The sequence below is a fragment of the Gordionus sp. m RMFG-2023 genome, chromosome 5, assembly GCF_954871325.1.
Source record: "Gordionus sp. m RMFG-2023 chromosome 5, tfGorSpeb1-WG-v2, whole genome shotgun sequence".
Taxonomy (NCBI): domain Eukaryota; kingdom Metazoa; phylum Nematomorpha; class Gordioida; order Chordodea; family Parachordodidae; genus Gordionus; species Gordionus sp. m RMFG-2023.
The window spans coordinates 23,077,206-23,103,880 of record NC_088779.1 but is presented as its reverse complement, the minus strand read 5'-3'; the positions used below and the strand labels follow the sequence as shown (position 1 = coordinate 23,103,880).

Below are 26,675 nucleotides of genomic sequence, written 5' to 3'. Positions count from 1 at the left end.
AAATGCTAATAAAATTTGATGATATGCATAAGTCAATGTCAATTATCATTTATAACTTTTCTAATTCATCCTATACACAAAAACCGTATATTCTTAATAAAATATTAAGAAAATTTCTAGTTGATTTTGATGAAGCATCAACATCTAGATGTGTCAGGATGAATTTAAAAGATTCATAACTCATATAACAATGATAATATTTTGAAGTTTTGGAAGCAGGAATTCATTTTCTTTTTGAGAAAATTGGCTAATAAAAGTTTACCAGCCCCGGTAAGGTCGGCTTCTAGTGAAGGGTTATTTTTGATAGCCAATCGCCTATTAGTGGAATTTTAGAATCAGTTTGATAACTTTTTTTAAATATAATTTTGGAAATATAATATTTTTCGACTCGTTTTGCCGAAATAATAATCATTTTTTTGTCCTTTTTTCCATTAAATTTTATTGCAATATCGTAATTAATTAAATCAGGGTATGATATTATTCGTTTATGAACAATATTGTTGCATTGAACCAAGCACATTTTAAGTGCATAATTTTATGTAAATATAAAAAAACAATTATTTCAATAAATAGTGAAAATATTTATATAAATCAGGGACGCATATGTAATAAATAAATCAGATCACGGTGATAGTTAGCCCATCAGTATTGATTGACACTTTATAGACTAAAATTTTATCTTCCACATCTTCATTATAAAAATTTTCATCTTTTACTCCATCTCCATTAAGATGTTTGCTCTTTGAAATACATAGTTTACGTAAACTATCCAGGTTTTCTTTTTCCAATTGTGGCGCTTTATCTAATTCTAAATTGTTTAAGCTATTCAAATTGTCTATCATTATTTGCTTTTCGTATGAATCTTTGGCGATAGCATAGCAGAACCCACCCCCTCCAGCTCCTGAGAAACAGGACCCGAGAGTCTGAGAGGCAACGTAATCGAGAATTCGCTTGAAGGATCTTGGTTCGGAACTCATTGGGGCCATGGCACTTTTTTGGGATCGGTAAATATTTAGGCACAAACCAAAGGAATGGAAATCTCCTGTTTAAAAAAATGTAAAAGTAATATTTAAAAAATAATGATTTATAGCATCGCCATTAATTTAAAAATGATTGTAATTCTGCTATGGCTCTAACATCTAAAAAAGTAATAAAATATAAAAGGTAGAAGCCATAAATATTTTTTTACCCCAAAAATTTGAGCGAAATAATATAAAATGAAAATACTATTAACCGTAAACTAAAGCCCTGTAGCAGTTCATAGCGTTAGCGCATATATCCTTGACATTCTTGAGTATTTGATTATCTTTCGCGTACCAATTTCTAATCACCTCCTAGACCATAATATAAAAATATTTCGATGATTATTTACAACCAGGAACCCGGAACAAGGGAATTTTTCGTTCCTGTTTACGGTTCCATTCCAGCGTTTGGAACGTTCCTATAAAAATATCAAAATTGTTTGAAATCCACACATTTTAATTAATCATTAATTGAATCAATTATTATATCGACCATTTATATTGGTTCTTTAGTATAAATTTGAGTGTCGAAAAACAACGTTGAACACTTGCATGGCTACACGGAGCTTCTAATACGATTTGGGCCAATTCATACGGGATAGGAGTTTATTTTTTATATTGGATCCTTAGTATTCTAAAAAAGTTTATGATTTTGAATTTTTTTTATAATTCATAGAATATCATCCTTTTTGTAAGTTTTTTTATCCTTGGAACTTAGAAACATTTCTATTTAATCATATCCTTATCCTTCAAAACCCCTCTTTTTATTTTTTAATTTATTATTTGTTTGCTAATTATTATTACTTTGCTTATTGAATAGTTTAATATGATTAATGTTTATTTATAAATGAAAATAAAAAGAACGTAATATATGCAACTGTTAGATGAATCAAGAAATTTTTATTTTTTTTAATTATAGAAATAAATAATAATTAATCTTTTTTAGGAACGTTCCGGTCCCATTCTGTAAATTAACCGTTTCCGATAACGGAACGCTGTTTACAATATTTATTTTAAATCCGGCAACGTTAAATAATTGTATTAAAAAACCTAATTAAATCAATATGGTACAATTTATTTCGGTAGAAAGAAAGTGGGGTGGTGTGCGACATCTATTTTTGTCAAAATGGATAGGCAGTATATGTATTAGATAAGCAAGAGTCATAATAAGGTCGTCATTTAAATAAATTAATATTTTTAGATGTCTCTTTAAATTTATTTTCAATGATCAAAATGCTGTATTTTTAAAGTCTACAAATCACTAATTATTATTTTTATCTAATTTGCCATACTATACCTGTAATATATTCTTAGCGAGCCTAGATTTACCAGTGTATAGCAAGAGTAATTTCTCATTTAATTGCTTTATAAATCCATATTCCAGCTGCAAGAATTTAACGTGAACCATGAATGGGAATTTTGGAAGGGATAAACCCAACTTGATCCCTCCGTAAATACCTCCCATTTGATCTTGCCAACCACCACCCGTGGTAAGTATTTGTTCTAGCATCAAAACCTAATTTTCAAAAAATAAATAAAACTTATGAAATAATGAATGAATAATTAAATTGTTCAAATACTTAAAGGAACCTACATAAATGGGTCATTTATCAATAAAAGAAAATTGTACAAATTTATGGTTCAATATGATAACATGACAAACCTGGTATAATAAGGTTTGTTTGTCGAAACTTCTCCCAATCAGAGTCCATAATAAAGCAATGATACAAGAGGCTAATATTGTGCTAGTTCCTAACCCTGAATATATAAAATTTAAAGTATAATTTAGTTACTATTATCAATTAACTCTATTAAAAAAGGATTTAAATATATTTTATTAAATACTTAATATCCACTAGGAGCTTTTATTATTAAAAGCTTTAAAACGATGTGCAAAATAAATAAATAGATGTATAAAGTTTATAAATAAATTAAAAACGATTATTTTTATATTAACTGGTAAATTTATTTTTGTAAAGACTAATTAAAACCTGGGATTTAAGAAGGTTAATTATATATCTTTTATTAATTATTAATATTAACATAAAACGCTAAAAAAAAATTAACCAGAGCCTTCGGAAACAGTTGACCAAGAATAAAATTCAAATCCTCCTCCAAATTTCGCTATCAGAGCATGTGAGAGAATATGTTTAGAATCTATCGAATTCTTTGTATCGGCATTATTATGGGAAGGTTTGTTAACTACGATATTAGTGGCAACCAAGGCTGCTTTAAATATGGCGCCTAAAAAATAAATAAAAAAAATAAAGTTAATATTTTTCCTAAAAATATTTTAACCTTGGATTTTTAAGACATTATACATAAATAAAATATCACGATTAATATTAATTTCAATATATTATATTTAAAAAAAAAATAATTAAATTTATAAATATATACATTATTTTATATAAAAGCATAAAAACTATATTAAAATAAAAAGGCGCTCATTCTATAAAACGGAATTGGGTTCTCTTCCTTTGGACATATGTCAATTGGGAACTTTAAAGTTTTTAAAAAAATATAGGCGGTAAAATAAGAGCCACTTAGATCAGAACTCAAAAGGAGTTTTATTTTTTTTAAAAAAAATATTCAAATTACCATTTTAAATTATAATTATCCGTATTTTTTTTTGTAAAACTTGTAGTCCCAATTCCGTTTTTTAGAATGAGCGCCTTTTGATTTTTATACTATTATTTTAATATAAATATAATATATATATTTACGAAATTAACTAATCATTAACCTTTATAAATTATTTTTGATATTCTTTTTTTGGACAATTTAAAAAAAATAAATTTTGTTTTTAAAACCCAAGCTTTGTGGCTGTATGTCCTCGAAATCTTCTTGCCTATCGAATTTAATTTCCTTAAAATTTTCTGCTTTTAGCTCCAAAACATAATCCCTGTCAAAAAAATTTGCTTCATAGGAAGGTTCTGGTCGTAAGTTAGACATAATTATCTGTGATTATTTTTTTTTAATATTAGATTGTAAATTATATAAAACTAAAAATATTATCACAGCTTCAAAAATGGAAATTTTTTTTGTTGAAAAAAAATCAAATTTTTGAAAAATTTAAATCGCAATTTAAAACAAATAATAATCAGTGAATTTATCTAATTTTTGAATATAAAGGCGGGAAAGAGAATATTTGTCCATTTATTAATTACGAACATATTTAAAAAAGAATAATAAATTATGTCAAACAATATCAGCAATATGCAACCTAATATCTCAAATATCTCTATAATTTAAATAATTCAATAGTTTGAAAAATAACTATTCATGAAATTTTAAATAATGAAAATAAAGTGGGCTTGGTCTGGCTTAGTAACTATATATTCTATTTAACGATATATTCGTATTGTATTAAAATACTTTTTCATTTTAGATAATGAAGGTTTAAGGCGATCGTACATTATATTTTGTAAATTGGATAACGTTATTTTATATGATATACATTTTTACATGATAGATTTACCTTGGATATAAAAAGAGATCGTATATTATAAAATTTATCAGTTTACTTTTTCAAAATAAAGAATTATTTATAATCTTATATTTAAATTAAATTCCTACTTCTAATATACATTATACAAAGCAATTCCCCTCAACAGACTTCAAATACCCTACTAATTCCTATCAATTCCGACGTCCAAGACAAGCTAATTTCCCCGCTTGTCAATAAAATGTATATCGCTTGATTACAAAAGTAGATTTTATTCCAATAACCGAGTTAGAGAAATGGATTGATGATTTCGAAAAAAATAATTTCATCAATCTATACAAAACTAAAGCCAGGACATATTTCCTTGAAACCTTGTATCAAATACAAATATAAGCATATATTATATAGGCTTAAATTTGAAGGAATTAAAGAAGATTATCGAAAGATAATAAATATATAATTGTATTAAATTTAATGACTAAATATTAAGACCACGTTTTTGGTAATTTTTTTTACTAAATATTCGTGTTAACAATGATTTACAATTGTCTGCCTAATCAAAGACATTTAGATAATGATGTTAAAGAAAGAATACTTATAGGTCTAAAATTGAATGGGAATATCAATCCACAATTAATAATAATGTATTAGATGACCTTATATGCCCAAATACAAATTGGCAGAGGCGGTTTTATTTATAGTCGATTGTCGTTGATAAATGAAATTTATAATTGAATATATTTTTATATAATCTATATGTGCACATAATTTCATCATTTACGGGTCTAATATAACTATATAAAAAATTTATCCGCTAGGTGTACTCACTGGTGTGCAAAGAACTTTTCCAGCAAATTAGCTAATATTGGGAGTTTCCGTGAGCTATTTTACTTAATATGAGCGTGAAGTTTGGGATCTTTACTATTTACAATATGGTCTCCGTGTCTGCATTTCGATTTTAATCAATAAGTTTTAGATACTTATAAAATTTTAAAGTGGTGTGTGTAAAATTTCAAATTTGTATAATTAATTTTCAGAATTTAGAAAACTTAGATAAAGCTAATTCATAAATATCAAAAATTAAAATACTGTGAAAATAGTTTATCAGATTCTCTTTCATCTATACCACAAATAATAAACATATTACTAGAGAGCGTTGTTATTTCGTAGTTATGAACAGGTACACAGCATACAATAAACCAAATCAATAAAATTTATATTTAATTTTAATATTTAAATGTAAAAAATAAATCAATATTATAATGAATGATGAAATAAACTATTAAAATTAATAAATTAAAGATCATTTTTAAAAAAAAATTGACGTCGCGCCGTATGTTGGAGCGGCTCGACTTAATAGACGGTTTTTTCGACGTGGTAAAAAGTGCAGGGGGTGGTCCATAGGTCAAGGTTAATTGTAATTGCATAAACCCAAAATTTTTCATAAATTCCGCTTAAGCGGGGGCAGACATCCGGAATATAATTAAAACTTTTTGTATAACATATAAAATACTATGTTTTGTTTATAAGAATATAAAAAACTTTGATCGATGGTTCATTCACTCTCCTTCCTAAAACACCTATAGGCTTGTGCCCGTCTATATTTATCGCCATGTTTAAAACTATTCCACTGATAAATTGATTTCCAATTTGACTAAATATATCATCACCAATCTCCCTTTGGGTTTTTTTATTTTATTTTAACTATTTATTTAGCAAAATATTTTTACCAATGAAAAATATAAGGAGCAAAAAGGGGGGGGGGGGATATTCAGTTGGGTAAATAGAATTTAAATTATAATTTTAAAAAAAAGATGTAAGAATAATGCCTTTCTTTTCTTATGTATTTTATGGTATTTTTTTTTTAAATTTAAAAAAACATCTTTCTTAAAAAAGAAGTTTAAAAATCATTTGACGATGCAAAAAAAACAAACTTCATACTGGGATCAAGTAATATTAAGTTTTCGTAACATATAGGAGGAGTATCGCTCCAGCCGCCAGCTAGATCTAGCCTAAAGTAGTATTTATTTTATTTATAAATTATTTTATTTTTTTAAAAAAAAGGAACATAATAAGTTGATCGGAAATGCTTCTATATTATTTTTTCATTCCTATTTTTTTAAATAAAATTTTTCAATTTTTAACACTTTAACTCCCTTAATTTTTCGTCCAAGGATTTTAAAGGGTTATTTCAACCAGAGTAACTGTTCTTGTTAAGGTGCTCTGGTCCTGATTACCAAAAATTTTAAAAAGAGGTTTTTTGGATTCTTAGATTCGACGTAAAGGCCTTAAATTCTTGTTTCAAATTTTCTTAATAAACAATGAAAAGTATGCAAAATTTCAAACAACAATATACTCATAAATTAGTATCACAGGTTAGAACGGGTTTTGGTTTCTATAAATTTTAAGAAAGGGGTCCAATTTTTGGTTCTTTAAGTTGTCCCCTTTCCAAATTATAATTTTAATAAAAATATAAAATAAGGACAAAAAAAAACTATGATAGAATTTGACATGATAGGGCGTAATCAATATGTATGTATTATAAAATTTAAAAATTTATTTATTATTGAAATGCTTTTTTAAAATAAAAATAAATACAATCTCTATCTTGATTTAAACATTCCATATTTTTTTAAAAATTCTTGAATATTGTTTTTTATGCCTAATATGTGTCTTGGTGTAAGGCAGGCTTCTAGCCAACATTATATCTAATGACTGATATTGCCGCAAATATTTATTTAAAGTGATAAGGAGACCCATATCTCGTTTTCGCAATATATGGGTGCAATATGTGTGTGGAGGGGGGGGGGGGGTAATAATATTACATTATCGTCACAATTTAAAATTTACATTTATTTTAAAGATTGGCGGGAACTAAAACCTCAGCATCGGACTTAATTTTCGAGTCCGATCCTATTGGACAAAAATTCGTTCGATCGGATCCGAATATTTTTCTTCAAAGATCGTATTCATTGTTTAGATTAGAATATTTTGCAGTTGCTTAAAACAAATTATGTTATAAACTCATCTTCCAATATCTGACCTGAGTGGAATCCCGATAGAATCTACTGGTCCGAACATATAATTTTTATACATAAATTTGGGATTAATTGAATTTCCTAATACGTTTATAATTGATCCAACTCACCTTCATCATTTTAAGCGACCACTTTACTTCAAAGGTTTTGAACTGCATTGTAACTCTACCTTTTTTTCATCTTAATTTTGAGAATAGAAGCCTGGACACTATTTTTTTGGTTTTTATTAATGATAGATTTTGTCATAAGGTAATTGTTATAATCTAATAAAGGTTATCATAATTGTAATATTATATTATTTAATATATAGTTTTCTCACATCAAATATAAAATAAAATAAAACAATATTATATAAAAACCGAGGTGGGACTACAATTTTATATTTGATGTGAGAAAACTATATATTAAATAAAAAAATTTATATTATATTATTTGAATATTATATATCGTATTTGTATCAAGATATTATTTGAATATTTATGTTTTAATATTATATAACTTTAAAAGGTTAAATTGAATTAAATAATTATATTATAGTTTACAGTGTATAAGCCCACATTTATGTAATAAAGATTATCATTTGACCATATACTTTTTAGAATTTCTAAATTCTAAAATGATATCTATAAAGGGTACATCTATTCATATTTTCTTAATCTAAAATCACTATTTATTTTGAATTCCATAAAAAATAACGAGCTAAGGCGCCGCGTTACCTCTCATTCATATTTAACGCGAATTCGCAGCGAAAAAAACCGCGAATTTGCATTACCTGCGAATGAGAAAAGGGTTAAAAATTTATCAGAAAGGTATTTAGAAATAAAATTCATTTTCAAAATCTTAATTAATTAAAAAAATATGATTAACTCTAATTATTTACAAAAATATTTGATGATTAAATTGAGAATTACCTAGCAGGTGCTTCTACCCTGACTATCTTATATAAAGGAACGAATAAATGGTTAGAGTCATCAGGTTCAATAAGAATATTCTAAATATAAATGTAAGTGATTATAAACATATATCGAGAAAAAAAATGCATTCATTCTTTTCTCTTTTTTCTTCCCTTCAGCTTCATTTTTTCCCCTCACTATTTCACGCCTCCCCTCCTTCTTTATTTTACTGCTAAATATAGTAGAGTAATTCCTCTATTTTTAGCCGGAAAAAAAATCAACGGATAAACATAGTTTTTAACTAATAAATTATTATCTTAGCCTCGGATTTAAAATTTTTCTTAGCTAAGGGAAAAATATAGTATCTCACGCGTCAGTGCTTAGTGTTTTTTTACGATATACGTCTGCTTAGAATAATCAGAATGTTATCCCAACCTTCGTATACTCCTTAAACCAAATTCTTAAAATTTTAATTTCATTTTTTGATTAAATAAATTTTTTTTTTACATATTCAGCTGAAGCAACTTGAAGACCTATGAGGCACTGAGAAGAAGCTGCGTAATGCCTTGCGGCCCTAACCAAGTGGAAAGGCCTGTCAATCCATCTGGCCCTTTCTTTCTGAAGGGCTTTCACGCCTTGGTAAAATTGGTGGTTCTGAATTTGTAAAAAGTAAACCTCGTTAGAGTTAACTACCAAGGTGCCATAAAATTTAGTTAACCATAGTAAAGTTATAAACTGTGGGTTAACTATGCAGGAATCGGCTAAAAAAATGATATAGGTTCATTACCTATATATAATTTTTTTCAATTATTCAAAACATTTAAATTTTGAGAAAAAGTAATAAATAATCTTAATATTGTAATAGCTAATATAATATCCTTTTTTTTTTCGCGATAATGCGTTTGCTCTAATGTTTTCACTATAATAAATTATTAGCGGAATCAACTAGCTACCAAATATAATATCTTATAAATATTACGCTAAAACAAAGGTTAGAGTGTCTCCAAGCTAAATTTGCGGCTGGTCCAGACCTCAGACCCCCCTGGAGTCCCGCCCAAATATTTAAGAAATCGGCCGTATTGGATAATGAACGAGAAAGTCTTCCGATTAAACTTATTTGGACATTCAAATTTTTAAAATTTTGTCCAGAATCTTTAAAGTCCACTGGTGACAATGAAGTCATATTTTGGCATAAATCTTGAGATACTTTGAATTAGGGTGAAAAATGCGTGTTTTTAAATATATAAAAATGTTTAAAGAATATTTTGTAATGGTCGATAAAGATGCTTATTAATATTTTTCGATTAAATAGGTCAAAGGTCCGGCTAAGACATGCTCCGTTCTCTGGCAAAACGTCCCATCTAGTGTATTCTCTCTTAAATCGTCCCTAGGAGTTAAGTCTCGTATTGTCCTGACGATTAAGATTTACCTATTCTAACTTACTAATATACATAACATCTAAAATTCAATTGGGTTAATATCAATATTACCTTCATCAAGGCATTGCAACATCCTAATACGATAGCCATGACTGCATGATTCTTTGAATAGGTGATTGAGATGAAGGGATTCTGAATTGAAAGGATCTATTAAACATTGTCTGACAATATTTTCTGATATTTCTTGATAAAGTAGGCTATGAAATTTAAAATAGAAGAATTATAGAATCATAATATATATAAAAACGTAGATCATTTCGTTGATTTGAATTATTGAAAAAAAACAATAAAATGTCTTTTGTTTATTTTTAGTTCTAATCATATTTTATTAATTTTTTTTGTTGGGCCGCATTACATAGTAGCTAATAACATACAATACATACATAGAGTATTCATTCTAGAAATGTAAAAAAAATTAAAACAAAAAACAAAGAGGGAAAAAACGAAATAAAAACAAAACCAGCTTAAAATTCATTTTTTCGAAATTTAAAAATATTTAAAAAAATAAATTAAAGTTAATTATTTTAGAGCAAATTAAAAAATAATTTATATAATGGAAAATTTTCAACAAAATATTGGCAAAATATATAATCCACAAGGATTGTAAGTAGTAATAAAAAAAATTTAAAAAAAAAACGTTAATTTTTTTGATTTGTTTTCTCGAAACACAGTTTTTTCTATCTTTGATTCATTCATTAAAATGCAGTTTGAAGTCACGTTGGAAACAAATAAGCTGGTGATAGTTGGTTACACATATAATAACTATTATAAATAAATGAAACTAATGTTTTTTAAAAACGTAAATTATTTTATTTATATGGGAAACAAAAAATGGCTATCACCAACGGGTTCTATTTATCGCTAGGCTGAAAATATCGCTCGGCAAACCACACAATAAATCATTTTATTACTAAATATCGCTCGGCTGAGAAACATCGCTCGGGTTAACCACATAATAAATCATCCATACTAAATATCGCTCGGCTAACCACATAATAAATCATTTATTATTTAATTAGACACATTCAAAAATATTATTTTTATATTATGATATAATTTTTTAAAATATAAAGACGCCATCTAGCGGATTAAATATTATATTTTTACTTATATAAATAAAAAAAAGTTAAGAGAAAGTTTAATTTTATAAAAGTATTGAAGCTAAAATATCTAAAAGATAATATTTTATACTTGTCCAAAATTTATTTTATTTATAAAAACTAATTAATTCTCAAATAATATTAGAAAAGTGAAAACCCACTGTAATATGATTAAAAATATAATACATAAATAAACGAGTACTTGTAGCCGAGCGATATTTAGATTTATTATGTTGTTAACCGAGCGATATTTAGAAATAAAATGATTTATTGTGTGGTTAACCGAGCGATATTTACTAGCCGAGCGATAAATAGACCCACCGATCACCGACTGATTTCTATCGATACCATTTAAATATTTCCATAGATGAATTAGGCTACGTAGTATTATACGTCATTGGTAGTAATACAAATATTTTGCTTGACAAGCCCAGAATACGAAGAAATTGCTTTCTGGACTAGGTATTGGGTTTAAACTATGAGAAAACGGCGATTTATTCCTAAAGTTTAAAGATAAAGCTAGATGTTTTAGATTAAGAGAAAACATTTTCTTATTGCCACATTTAGTGAAGGTCCGGTCGCATATTTAATCCGAACCATATCCAAGCCTGGATTGGAAAAGGCTTTTTAAGGGGAAAACAGGTATGACACGATTTAAAGAAACGGTTAATTTTCAGTTCCTTATTATTTTTTAATAACTTGTAATTTATGGAGTTTAGTAGAATTTAGTATGATCTAATATTGGCCTTAAGTTTTGGGGAATATTATTTAAACTAAAAAAAATACAAATAGCTATAAAATCTTAATAATTATAGCATTTAAAACAAATTTATCTATTTTCTTTATTAAAGAAATATATTTTAAAAAAAACTAATGGCAGGAGCAATTAGAAACATAGGGCGGCTATAAGACAACATCTCATTTATAACCCGAAAATAAAAATATAGAGCAAACTATATTATATTTTCAAATACACATAATTAAATATAAATTTATTAATCCGCTCAGCACTAACTAAATCAATTCAACGATGTTTTAAAATGCCATTGCGGAAAAACAAGGCTCTTAATAAACATTTGTAGTCAAGATAATAATTATACTTAATGATTGATTTAAATTATAAATAATTTTTTTTTAAATCTAATATTTTATTAGTAAAATGGTTCAAGAAAAGAAATCTTAGAGCAATATAGGATCATATAAATTCCTCCAAATCCTACGATAAGGACTTTATATATATTTAGAATCATTATTATTTTTTATATGAAGTATTTACTTGACTTTGGTGAAATTATTTTCGTAACTAATTAAAGTCAGAATTTCTTTTATAGACAATCGCCAAGCTAGTTTCCAACTTACGTATTTATTTGAGTCATGGATAAATAAAATTTAAAAATATAAATTAAATTAAATATTATGAATTTGAAATTTATAAAATTTAATATTATGAAAAGTCACTCTGATAAATCGTAACTGGCAGATTTTTCCTTAGATAAAATCCAATCTAAAAACTGAAATTGGGTGACATTATCAAGATTACCGCGTTTCTCAGAATCCAGAGAAAGGATAGGATACAGCCTAGCGTTGTACACTGATTTATCGCGCTAATTAAACAAATTAAATTTTATAAGTTTAAAAATAATACTTCGTCCTAGCTAAAAAATAAAAACGCTACGAATTTTCCAGCGGAATCATTTTCGTTAATTCAAACATTAAAGCATCTTAAACTCAATTTTGTTTTATTTATAAGTTTTTTTCTAAATAAAGAACTAATAGGATATTTACAAATAATGATATTTAATTTATGAATTTGTTAAAATTTTCTATTACATAACGATATATCAAATTGTTGAAAAATTATTTATATTATAACATTTAAGGTATTTATTAATTTGGAACTATTTTAAATTTTGTAGACATCCGATGATAGAAACAATTTAGGCGAAGCTTAAATCTTAATAATGGTACATCAATCCAAATCAATTATCAAGTAGTGTTAAAAGAATGTTTAAAAAAAGAAGGAATAATGAATAATTAATATTCGATTAATAATTTTTTTGTCAAAACCATGATGAGTTTATTTTGACCTCTACAGGTCTCTGATTTAAATTAAATAAGTGATTATAAAATTTTCATCACTTATATAAAGCTAACAATATCGAAATCGGTCCTAAAGGTCCTTCCTATTTTAAGATGGTGGCACGGGTGGTTTTTTAAATTTGAACCATAGTCCAAACCGTAATCCTCACTAAGTTTAAGCTATTTACTGAAAATGCTTACCTAAAATAAATTAAAAACAATTCTAAGTAATAAAAGTGCTAGCAAATTTATCTATAATTCATAAGATAGGTATTTCAAACATAATAAAATATATTTCCGGTAACGATTTTTAAATTAAAAACGCGCTCAAAAAATGATTTAAAGTTGTAGAAATAACACATTGCTGGAAAAATACATTGACGTTAACATATATTTTACATTTTTCTGGACACTAGAACATAGAATAAGAGAGTATTAGAATTTTTCTAACTATATAAATGTCAAATTCTCAAATTTTTAATAAAATTCTAATAATAAAAATGTACACTAGTAGAAAAGAGAGTTTTCTAACTATAAATCTTAAATTCTTATTTTTAATAAAATAATTTTAATTATACCTCACACCCTTTCTCTTTCTTTCGTAAATGTACAATTCCTATTCACTATTCACAAAAAAAAAATATATAAGAATTCTGAAAAATGTGAAGGAAAAAAGAAATAATTATAAAAAAAATATTAAAACAAAATATTTTTTTTAAACCATTTCAGATGGCCACAAATCGCTATCAATAATACCTTTAGCCTTCATTACAGCCATAAAAGGTTGGTTAAGAAACGTGCCTATATCGTAAGAATCCTTTAAATACCAAATAATAAATATAAAACTTAAAATTTTCAAAAATAAATTGAATCTCATAATATAGTTTAGTGTAATTACCAGAGTTGTTAATCGCTACTTTAAAAAGTAGCGCGATACCGCTATCGCGAATTGTCAAAAAAATTAGCGCGCTACCGCTATTTGTCAAAAAAAGTAGCTCGCTATTAGCTATTATTTTTCAAAAGTAGCTTTAGCTATTATTTTTCAAAAGTAGCTTTAGCTACTTTTTATAAAAAAATTTAGAAACAAATTTGTTTTATTTTTTGCTTATAATGTTATTGTATAGTAAATATATAAAAATCAACATTTATAAATATTAAAAGATAATTAGTTTTGATTAATAAATATTTATGGTAATTTGTTGCATTTTATAAGTTTTTAACTAGTGTTATGTGTCCAATTATCTACCGTGACATATATATGATATCTCTGATAACTCTACTATTAGAGCATCTTTCATCACTTTAAAGTTATTTGCTATTTTATTCATTAGTGTCTGGCCACATAAAATTGTTGTACCAGAGGATAGAGTTTTAATCATCATGGTAAATGATGGTTTATCAACCAAGGACATTGGCTGAACTGTATCAATTATAAAATCAACAATAACTTTATCAGCCAATTTCTGAGAAATATTGGCATTTGGATTATATATTAATTTGAGTTGATTTGAATTAGTCTTTTTGTATGTAGAGTCGCCTATACCTAAATTATTAAAATGTTTCTCCATTTCCTTAAAGCTATTGGTAAGAACAGTCTTATAAAATAAATACTATTAGAATGTAAAAATGACAATTTATCTTTTGGTGTTTTTTGAGGTTATAACTGGATTGATTTGAGAAATATCTTTTTTACATTTTAAACAAATAAATTTGTATTATAACTATAAAGAACATTTTCTTCCCTGGTATTTTCCATTTCATTAAAATCATTGTCTGAATCACTTTCAACGATTTGGATATCCATAGGCGATGACATTTTAAATTATTAACCCGTGATTTAGGTTTATAATACAAATGAATATAAATTAATATGTTTCAATTTCAAAATAAAATAATAAATCTTAAAAATAATTAATTATGAATTTAAATTTTCATGTTTATACTTACCTTCATTATATTTTTTAAAAGTAGCGCGCTAAAAAATTAAATAATTACAAAAAAAAGTAGCTTCTATTAGCTACCAAAAGTTAGCTCGCTACTTTAACAACTCTGGTAATTACCCTATGTTTTATTACATAAAATTCGATATGCTATCATATCAGAACAGCAGAAGCGGGTACAACTTTTAATAAATCGAACTCTGAACCTTAGAAATGAATAAATGAGGTTTTTGGGTTTAGTAATTATATACAAAATTCATCTACAATTATTCATTCGTATAGACACAAAATCTAGAAACGGTTCTGGAACTAGAACTAAAGTTCATAAAGGTTCCTATTTCTGGTTATCAGGATTATTTTTACAAAAATGTGCTCCATGCAGTGACGACGTCCCTAGAGAAGAACGAAATTTGCACAAGCTTATATAATATGAGCTAACGATGTCTAGCTCTAGGTATTTCAAAAAATTAATATAAAAATTTTGTTATTAAAATTATTTATCACAACATATTTTTTAAAATAAAATCCTTATGTAATTTGAGTGGCAGACTTCAAATGCATTGTCGGATATATTATTCGTTTTTTGGAATATTTTTCTCTTTACAATTTTAGTTAACGAAAAAGAGGCATCATTGCCAAAAAATAACTAGTGGTGTTATCACTATAAGGAATAAATAGGATATTTTGTAAATCTTAATATTTGTTTCTTTTTTAAATATTTGTCTGCATTAACTGTTTTAGTGTATATATTTGAATGCGATTTTATATGACAGTTAATCCAAGGGATGAGCGTAAAACTAAAGATTCCAGTGAGATAATACGTCCAACAACATCGCTTGAATGCTGCCGTTCAAATTATGTGAGCCTATATAGTGCTCTCATTAACATAATAAAATTTAAATATATGAAATTACATTTAATCAAAGCAAGTTTATCTCTCACTTTAATATTATCTGTGACTCCAAGCACTATCATAACCGGCATATTGCAATCACTCTTGATAGGTAATAATATATCCAATGTTAAAATAGCGATTTTGTCGGGGAGGATAAAGAAGTTTTTGGGATGTTCTTTATAATGATTATTTGTATTCATATTCGTGTCGACTCCGAATAAATAACAATCGGCACCGATTGACACATTAGAATCTTTGGTGATCATAATTTTACAATTGTGTAAAATGGTGCCCGCGCCAATAGTCAAAGATTTAGAAGAATTTCTGAATGTGTCGTAGATCGATTTCTCCGTTTTAATCAAGCAATTTAACATCTTGATGGGCATTAAATCATCGTTCATACCGTTGATATCGCGATCTAAATCGACGTAGGAATGGGAAGCATAACGATTTTGGCAATATGAGTTAGAGATATTCGACTCAAGCCTATTACTTGAAAACAAACGCAAATAATCCCGTAAACAATCCCGAGGTATATAATCACATTTGCCTTCTCGAAGATAAACTTGTGTTTTTTGAAATTTTTTTTTTAAATCAATCGTTTTTCCCCTCTTGATTATTAATAAGTGCTTTTCTAATATTTAATAAATATTCTCTAAACTGTAATATCTGCTTTAAAAAATCTTCAATTTTATTTTTTTTTATAATCTTCAAAGATTTTTGCTCAAAATTTTTGAATTTTTTTTTCAAACTTTGAAATAAACACTTTTTAATTTCATTTTTTTTTAAAAAAATACTTTCATTATCTCCTCTGGATTCTTTGTTTCAACTAAAACTTACTTATATTTAAAAATATGTTATTTATTTTTAAAAAAATCAAACAAAACAACGATGAAAGTATAAGGGCGTGTCATGGGTTCGAATAATTACTAAACAGCCTAAAAATCAGAAGAAAAATATTTATTTTTTAAATAACAAAACGAAATCAAAAATATAAAAAAAACGAGAAAATAAATATGAAAAATAACAATGCCAACCAAATACTTAAAGAAAACCAAAATAGGGTGTCCTAGTTCAGAAGCTGTTAGCAATTAAGTATCAAAATTAAGTCGAACCGAGACACAGCCTCTTAATTTTTTTAAGTCATATAGAATTTCTTTTTCTAAACCTAGAGATTTTATTCTCGAACTGCAAATGGGCCCAGCACGAAGCTAGGCTTTTGAAATCGGGCAGGCCGGGTCTGAAAGTGTTAAAAATAAGATAAAAAATAATTTCTTTTTTTCTTCTTTTTATCAAGAATAGAGTAATATATAGAATGGAATTGTGATAAGGACAAATTTTTTATTTTACTTGATGTATTTTCATAAAAATTGTTTTTAATATAATATATTTTTGTAAATTATAAATTTCGAATCCGACCAGGACTCGAAATTTTTTAAATAAAATAACAAAAATTCGAAAGAAAATTTTTTTTCAGGGTTTCTAATTCAAAAAGAGTCTATGTTTTTGAAAAAAAAGTCAATAAAATATCTTTTGCAGACTTGTAAAATTGGGGGGTGGGAGCGAATTTACTTGCTTTGACTTTGTATTTATGGAGGTATTTCCATAATAAACTTCTTGCCATGTAAAGATAGGAGGACGAAGCGGTAGTATCATCGGAATACTTCAAATGGTTATCGTGATTGGGTGATAAGAATTTATCCAAATCAGAATCGAGATACATTGGGTAGAGTAAATCGAAAAATAAGGTAAGCTTTATCAAATAATAATTTAATTTTTTAAAAAAAAAATTAGTTTAAATTAACACTTCTAACGGGCAAAGGCCATATCCAGAAAGTTCGAATAGCAAGCCTAAAAATAGAGGTTTGCAAAATATCATTTTTAAAAATTTCGCTATTTCGAGAAAGCACACTTTAAAATTATTTTTATTTTATCAACGGCTTTTATTTGTATTTAATTTCGAATAATTTACTATATAAAAAATATACCTTGTATAATTTATAAATATACTATATTTATAGTTTTCCTATTTTTTTTTATATAATGAATACCAAACGTTGCAACGTTAGAATGCTCTAATATGATCTTAGACATGGTTTCATATTAAATCTCTATACCTTTTCATGACATAGTATAATAAGAAATAGTTGTTTAAAATGAATTTAAATTATTCAAAATCTAAAAAGGAATTCAATAATATAGCAATTATATCCGACCTTTAAGAAAAATTTTGCTTTGGCATGAATAAAGTTAACCCCTCCCCCTTAGAAAACATTTTAGAATTCTAATAAAAAACACGTTTTTCTTAAATTAACTTTTTATCTCTTATATCAAATGCTTTTGAGGAGTCTAGAAAAAATTTCCAAATCTAACGAACCATATTTATTTAAATCTATCCTCTTGGGGATGATATAACTTTTACATTTCTCAGACATATATGTGTTTGAAAGGGAGGGGGCTTATTTTTATTTGGCAGCGTATATATGTGAATATTTCTACCAGTGAAAGTTTTTCATTTGACAGATATTATCAAAATAAAATTAAAATAAAAAAAATAAATTTAAAAGGATAAATGCTTCCATTATGTTAAAGCTTAAAATATCAAATTAAGAAAAATAATACAGAATAACTCTTTATTTTCCTCAAAATCATAGGATATTTCTTTTTTTTCTGAATGAAGAAACTTATAAGAACATATAAGTAATTAAGTTATATAATATAAGTATGAATATAAAAATATTTTTTTCAATACTTTTAAAGAATGAGCTCCCCTATCCTTTCCCATATAGGTTGAGCAATCGATAGGTGGCTTGGAATGCAAATGTAATAAAATTTGAGCAAATTTGACAGGGAAATATATAAGACCAATAACTAACGGCACATTCGGATTATGTTTTGAATTGTGTGGCAAAGTATTATTAATTTCATTGATCGATTTTTGATATTGCACACTTTTAACATACGACTTAAGTTTGGTGAAATTTGATAAATAAATTGTGTTTAAATACTATATATATATATATCTATGGTTTGAATAAGTTGCATATTCCTAGCATTCATTACAAATTCGTTCAATATTCAAATAAAAATGGGTTTGTCAGGTAAAAGTGACCTGGAAAATGATAACACACATGGTTAAATTACATAAGGCAAAATGTCAAAAAATTGAATCACAACAGCAAAAAAATATAAGTTGGGCAATACTTTGGAAATGATATCGTTAAGATATAAAATACCTTCATAAAATGCGTTACATGTTTGAGGTTACATTTCAAAATAGTTGCAAAATATAATGCGTTAAGCTAGTAGCCTAAAACTGTATAAAACTTAAAATATGAAAAAATTAAATATTTAAAATAAGACTGAGGTGTAAATAGATATTTAGACAAAATATTTTTTATCCAATATTTAACAATAATTATAATATAAAAAAGCTAAACTGCGGTGATTGGGACTGTAAATATCACTAGCTTCACTAAAAAGAAGATTCTGAAGAGATTATTGCACACTTTTATAAACAGAATGCGAACAAAAATAACAATATGGCAGTATGTTTATTAACTATTTATTACCATTAAAAAAATAAACATAAAAATATTTCGATTTTATTTATAAAAATAAATGGTTTTTTAGATATAACATTTTTTTAAAATTTATAATATTTGCCGATAACCGATATTTTAAAATGGGTGAAATATCGGCCTGATCCGATATAAAATATCGGTACATCCCTAGTATGAACATGTGCTAAGAAGAGAATCAACTAAAGAACCGGCTAGTTCTCAATTACGAAATGATGTGTCAACGAATGAGGCAGGCCAGGACTTACTTAGACTTCTCAAATCCGTAAGACCATGCTGGATAAGAAAACTGACGTTAACGTAGTCTAACGACTAGCCATATGTAAGGATATAACTTATCTTAAAGATCCCAACTAGTTTTGGGATTGACACGATGTAGAAGAACAATTTTAAAAAAAGTTTTGTATAGCATCAAATCAAATATTGATTTAAGATAATAACGATTACGGTTTTGCTGGCTTAGCAGAATTGTTGTTATCTCAGTGTCTATATTAAAATTTATATCATGCCATATTGTTATTGGATTTAAATAAGCTTTTGAAAATTCATTTTATAGTAGACCCTTATTTGCAGCTAACACATTTTTCCAATAACTGAATCCCTTTTGTCCAAATTTATCACTTGAGTGATTAATGCATGAATGTATTTTATAACTAATAGGTATGTTCATGTTTATTAATTTGAATAAATTAAATCATATTTGAATACAAATTTCGTTTTATTTTTTTAGTGTTGGTTAAAATTTAATAAATAATATTTTTTTCGAGGGGTCATGTTTTTTTTTGGGGGGGGGGCGTGGTTATGGCTCGGCATCTATCTTAGAATTAATGCAAATAAAAATTAAAAAATTTTTATTTATAAAAAACAACTAACTTTCATGATGTAGTGCATTTTTTTAATACTCGAAAAGTTATCTCATTTAAAATCAGGGTTGCCATGTCTCCCCCCATCAGTGGGAGTCTCCCATAATTTTTTAGTTTACCCACATACATCTCACTCCCACAAAAAGCTCCCACAATTTTTTAATTTCTCCCACAATTTTTTTTTAGCATTTTAATGTTTTTAATATATAAAATTTTGAGAGACAGTATTTGATTATTTTTATATTTTTAAAATAAATTTTAAATATTTATTCGAAAAATATGTCTAGTTCTTTTATTTTATTTTTCTGCTCTAAAATATATTTTTTATAAAATTCTCCAATTCTCCACTCGACATTTTCGTGTTAGAAAGAATAGAAGTTAGAACAGTATGTATAATTATTATAAATATATTTTAAATTACTTAATATATTTTATATCGTTATCTAGAATTGCAGTGCTCCACTAGTTTCACATCGGTAATTTTAATATATTTATTAAATTACAAAAACCATCAAATGATGGTTTCTGTTCCAAGGTCATAATATTTATACACTTGTAAATAGAGTTATTAAAATCAAATCTTGATTGTAAATATTCCAAAATTGTCTTAATAAAAATATTTGCTTCATTTAAAAATACGTTAATTATAGTAATATTTGAACATTGTAATATGATATTTTTAGCAATAGCGCCATAAAATTTATTATCTATTTTTAACTGTAGAGATAGACAGAGCTGTAGCATGATTTTGTGAATCTTTATCAATAGAGAATCTTCTGATTGCAACTGAATATTAACAGCATATAGTAGATTTCCTATATGTAAAATTCCTAAATATACTTCTGCCATTTATTTTTGAAAATTTTTTTCAAAATATTAGGACAGCTTTTATAATCTATTTATTTTTTAAAGGTTTGTAAAATTTTAAAATTCTACGATGGCGCGTATTAGAAGGAACCTGTCAACCAACATTATGCTGACTCAATTCTGTAAATACACTCTGGTTTTTGCTAAATTCACTAAGGAATTATCAGATCAGAAAGCTGCCATGCAATTCATTGGTAATGCCAAATCTGCCATATTTACCATTATATATGGTTAGCTATGTCTTTGGATTTTTCATATCTGGAGAAAATTTTTTAAATAGCTTTATTGAAATGACATTAATTTTGTTGAAATAGGGGAGGATCAAGGGAAATGTTTTGATATCTCCTTATTAGATGCCTATGTTAGAATTGCATATGTTTGCACATCTTTCAAATCGTCAAGAATTGACCTTCTGGATTTATATCCTAAAACATTGATGATAGCCTTGCTCATTTGTGTTCTACAAAGTATACTTTTCATTTATATTAGTCGTTAAATATTATGGGGAAAGATTCTACCAATATTGTGATGTTAAGTAGCTCTCTCAGCGTCTACATGAGCGGGGGGGGGGGTAAAAACAGTTTGCATCCTAATATCTATAAAGGGGTAGGAGATAGGTGGTAGGCATTTTGGGGGGTAGGCTATAATAATCTAGAAAATTTTCCATTACATTTTTAAATTTTCTATGGATAACATTTTGGTATAGTAGGGGGGTAGATATATATTTTTGAGGGGGGTTTGCATCCAGTGAATATACTGTCATGTAGACGCTGAGCTCTCTGAATGTTGTACTGCATAATAGGTATTTACCATTTCCGCAACTGTAGTTGCATCTGTATTATTTCTTATTTTTGAAGAATATTTTTGTTTTGCAATAGATGTTGATAGACTGTACTGATTTATGCTTTGAAGATTTTTGATGCCTCAAAATATCATATTCCCTTCCCCCATTGTATTAACTAAATACTGTAGAACAACTTCCCCGCACTGATTATAATTATTTTTTACATTGTAAATTTAAAATTGTTAGTTTTTTTATAAAATCTTATTTATACATTAGCATAAAATATATTTTATCTTGTTTACATTCTTTTGTATTTAAAAAAGATCGTTGGTTATTATTTTTAAACAAAATTAATATATTATAATAAATCAATATGTTATTTTAATAATAAAGATAGTATATAAGAAATTTTGTGTCGTACTATAATTACCTATTTTGAAAAATAGTTGCGTATTTTATTTTGGAAAATAGTTACCTATTTTATTTTGAAAAAGAGTTGGATATTTTATTTTGAAAAATAGTTGGCTATTTTATTTTGAAAAATAATTACCTATTTTATTTTGGGAAATAGATTCGATTTTATATTTATAAAAAATAATAAGCGGATAACTAAGTCAATTCTAAATCCCGGCCGCAGGCCGGGCTTTTGCAGGGCAAAAAATGTTTTTTTTAGCAATTTTCATATTTCTCCCACAATTTTTACATTACTGCCACAAAATACCGAATTTCTGCCACAATTTGAAAATTTTGACCTGGCAACCCTGTTTAAAATATGAGCAATGTTTATGGCTGAATGTATTGTCTGTACTCTTTAACAACACTAGTAGTGTGACTTGCTATATATATTAAAATCCATTTCTTGTTACAGATATAAAAACGAAAAACAATATAAATTTTTAGCTACTCTATCTTTTAAATTTGATTTCTTTTTAAACATAACAAATAAATTGGATTTTGGTTCGTTTTATCAATTTATTATTATGTATAAAATATTATATAATTAACAATAACAATCATAAATAAAATAACCCAAAACAATAAAAATATCCAATATTTTTTTAAAACCAAAATATTGGTCCAATCCGATATTTAATTAAAGCACAATGAAAGAAAGAAAGAAAGAAAAAAAGAAAGAAAGAAAGAAAGAAAAAAAGAAAGAAAGAAAGAAAGAAAGAAAGAAAGAAAGAAAGAAAGAAAGAAAGAAAGAAGGAAATTATTAATTTATTAAAATTATAAAAAAGATGCTTTAAATATGTTAAATTTTTAAAAGATGTATTTCACTACAACTGCTCAAAGCTAAATTTAAAAATGACTTAAAATATGTGTTAAGTTAATAGATAACACAGTAGCTTTTCCAAATTTTATTTTGCAAATGGCAAAACACAGAAAATAGAAGAAAAACTTCATTCCTTCATATTTATAGGAATATTTTTCTCTTGTGACAACAAATGCTTTATGATAATTAATTATGGTTTCATATTTTCCCTTTAATAAATTTTTTTTTAATTGACATTTTTTATTATTCATTTATCTTTAAAACATATAAACAAAATATAAAAATAAAAAATGAATATATATATATTAAAAGTGAATGTATATTTTAAAAATATCGATGGCTCTGAAAAGAGCTTATAAAATGTTCCTAAAAAACAGGTATAATTATGTTTAAAAATTTCTAATTGGAGTTTTTGTTTAAGAAAAATTGATTTGCGTTTTTCGTTTGTAATGTTAAAAATTTTACGTGCTAAAATTAAAAAAAAATATATATTGATTGTGAGAAATTGCCATTAGTTGAAATGACTATGGGTTGAAAAATAAAGTTATTTAGTATTGAATATTTATTAATTTTTTTTATTTTCCCCAATAGTAAGAGGGTTTGAATTAATTGATGAGGGAAAGGAAGAGACACAGGTTGCTTCCCAAATTAGGGATTTCCCATTGGACCATGGTGTGCAGGTTAAACCGTCAGGTCTGAGACCATCTTGTAAAGAGAGGTATGTTGGTTCTAGGATGTTAGGTATTTTAGCCTTATTAAGAGCGTTATGGATGATTTTATTATAGCTTTATGCCGGAGGTGGCGACCTTGGCTGCGGGAGCAGTTTAGGCCGTGTCTTGCATTTGGTTGAACGGGTAGGTTGCAAAGATAAGTGTGTGAATGTGTAAGCATGCATCCATGTCTAAATCCTATGGTAACTCTCAGTTGGTCATTGGTTAAGAGATTATCAAGGGTTAGGCTTGGAATTGCCTCGAGCCATTCATGCACGCCGTATTTATCGTTTAGTTGAAGAAGTTGTATATCGCTGATATCAGAAGGGTTAAGACTATTTAGTAGTTTCTTTATAAGGGGGTTCCAAGATTGATTTATTATAAATTTCGGTTGGGAATGTTTGACCGTCTGGAATTAGTAGATTCCATCTTTCGATTGCTTAAGAGATCGTCATTGGGGGTTATGAAAGAGGAGATCACAGAATTGAGCAAAAAGCGATTAGAGATAAAAGATAGGAGAGTAATTCTAAGGGGATCAGGTCGATACCATACCACCAAGTTTAGCGGATAATTGAGCAAGGTGCCAATTAAAGTCTGATAATGGAAGATTAAGGATTCTTTCCATAAAGGTCTTTAAGAAAATAGTATGTTGGGTGAAAAATCCTGAGGAGGTGAATGAGGAGGATGAGTGGAAGAGGTGCGAGATTTTAGGTAAATATTGGCACTTTTTAATAGATAAAAAAGTTGGCACGATGGGATATGATTGATGAATTTTTCCAAGTTTTGCAACTCGGAGAAGGTCTTATTGATAGTTTTTTCCAAAATTTTATTATTAAGTAGTGGGGAGCCCAAGAGTTGGATAACTTTGATTTCGATAATATTGTAATCTTTAAATGAGTCTAGGGGAATCTCGGGGTTGAGTATGCAGATTTCTGTTTTGGTTTTGTTTAATTCTAGGCCTATTTTGGGGCATTCTCTTTCGAGGTGGTAGAGGGCTCTGCTTATTTTATGTTGGTTACCTCAGAGAGTGCCATCGTCTAGATACCATAGATTAAGGTCTAGATCAAAATCAGATTTGAGATCTTTCATCATATTATGGATGGCTAAGCAGAAAAGTATAGTGCCAAGGGGGTCGCCCTGTTGAACACCCTCTTCGGAGTATATAACGCAACCATTGAAAATGAGGGGACTGCTATTGGTATAGCAAATGTCAACAATGCGCGAGTATTGGGGGAAATTGTCGTAAAAGGATTTGAGTGCTGAGGAACGAGATACAGTATTGAAGGCATTCTTAAAATCAATTTTGCAAAGAACGGAGTTTACAGGTGGATGTAGATTCAAAGACAGTGAGAGGGCTATATCTACGCCTCCTTTTGTTTCGCAGCCTAATTGGTAATTGCCAAGCAGGGAATGAGTATCGGTTTTTATTTTTTTTGCGATAATTTTAGTAATCAGGTGTCTGAAGTTTGTATTTTTTAAGCTTATTTGCAACTTTAAGATGCCACACATGATTCCCGTTTTATTTCTTTGATTTGTCATGAGTAAGATAGTAATCAATTTAATCATTCCCATTAAATATTATATTTAATTTTTTTATACAAATCATAATCAGATCATTAATATCACTCAAAACAAAATGTATATTATTTCTAATAATTTTTTACAATATAAAAAATATCATTCACCTTCTCATCCAAAATATAAAATCCATGTGAGTTAGCTACATATTCTATTGGTTTAGGTATTGTTATAATTTGGCATTCATCATCAATGATAGCTAAATATTTAATTTATATAAATAATATGAAAAAAATTAATAATTTTATAAAACTCAATTAATTAAATTAGATGCAAATTGTATAAAATTCAATTATGGTTTAAAATTAGAAAGGTATTGAAGTAAATCATATCTTATAAATTAATGTTCAATTGCATCAAAAGATTAAGATAAATATTTAGACCATAAAATATGTAATTTATATTGGAAATCTCTTTAGCATTGAAATAAATGAGAAAATATCTACTCATAGGTTCTGGAATGTTTAATATCATAGATGTACTACAAACCCAAACCCCATGTAAAGCTTTGTTATTAGTTAATTTGTACAGTAAGGTGTCAATTAGATTCATAAGGTTAATCAGGCATTTGTTATGACTACCATTAATAGCATTGTCTATATTATTTGATACAGGGACATAAGAAAATGCTGGAGAATAAGGATTGGTAATACAATTTTCACCCTTTAATTTAAGAAAATAATAATATGCATTAAACAAGTTTACCATATGAATAATGATTATTAATCTTTTTTCCAAAACATCATTTGATATTACCTATAACATTTATGCATATTTAAACTAAATAATATAATACATTGTATCCATTTTCAGAACTCAAAACTTCTGTAGCAAAAAAGAGGGCATTTAATGTTGCACTACCACTACCTAAACCTGCATCAGAATCCTCAATGCATAAAATAGTAATATTATTTAAGTTTTCATATTCTCCCTGTTTTATTTTAATTTCTTTAAAAAGTAAATGCGATAGATATTAATTATTTTTACGATTCTCTACGTCCAATGTTATCGAGCTATTTTTACAAGTGATTATAATCAAAGGTGAATAATAGTTTTGTAACTGCTGAAATGCCATGTGCAATTTCCGTGATCCGTGATATATAGCGAATATGCCCTCTGACGTTAAATAAACAACAGAGCTACGCTAGGGTTTCCTCATTTC

General features: G+C 27.0%; 1 protein-coding gene across 2 annotated transcripts; it reads right to left on the bottom strand.

Annotated features, from left to right (window-relative positions):
- Positions 1–480: 480 nt before the first annotated feature.
- LOC135929276 (L-fucose kinase-like) lies at positions 481–26,618 on the bottom strand. Of its 2 annotated transcripts, none has more exons than XM_065465787.1 (23): positions 26,501–26,618; positions 26,310–26,461; positions 26,219–26,269; positions 25,960–26,176; positions 25,621–25,712; positions 18,607–18,819; positions 17,427–17,607; positions 15,902–16,419; positions 13,741–13,836; positions 12,399–12,544; positions 12,217–12,294; positions 9,892–10,037; positions 9,381–9,607; positions 8,909–9,055; positions 8,420–8,499; positions 6,405–6,482; positions 6,013–6,148; positions 3,836–3,983; positions 3,090–3,266; positions 2,686–2,780; positions 2,320–2,538; positions 1,235–1,334; positions 481–1,042 (listed from the first exon to the last, which is right to left on the bottom strand). In XM_065465787.1, the coding sequence occupies exons 1-23, from the start codon at positions 26,586–26,588 to the stop codon at positions 618–620; spliced, it is 3,810 nt and encodes a 1,269-aa protein (XP_065321859.1). In that variant the 5' UTR covers positions 26,589–26,618; the 3' UTR covers positions 481–617. The 2 variants fall into 2 exon arrangements, with proteins under 2 accessions (XP_065321859.1, XP_065321860.1); XM_065465788.1 differs by having other exon boundaries at positions 26,310–26,444; positions 26,501–26,528.
- Between the last annotated feature and the right edge of the window lie 57 nt (positions 26,619–26,675).

What these genes read in the sequence shown, in the direction of transcription:
- LOC135929276 (XM_065465787.1), bottom strand. Translation starts at nt 26,588, where the DNA reads ATGGCATTTCAGCAGTTACAAAACTATTATTCACCTTTGATTATAATC. An exon ending in GAGTCACAGATAATATTAAA is followed by an intron (nt 13,837 to 15,901) that starts GTGAGAGATAAA and finishes TGGTATTTAAAG; the next exon opens with GATTCTTACGATATAGGCAC. An exon ending in ATTTGTGGCCATCTGAAATG is followed by an intron (nt 12,545 to 13,740) that starts GTTTAAAAAAAA and finishes TTGTTTAATTAG; the next exon opens with CGCGATAAATCAGTGTACAA.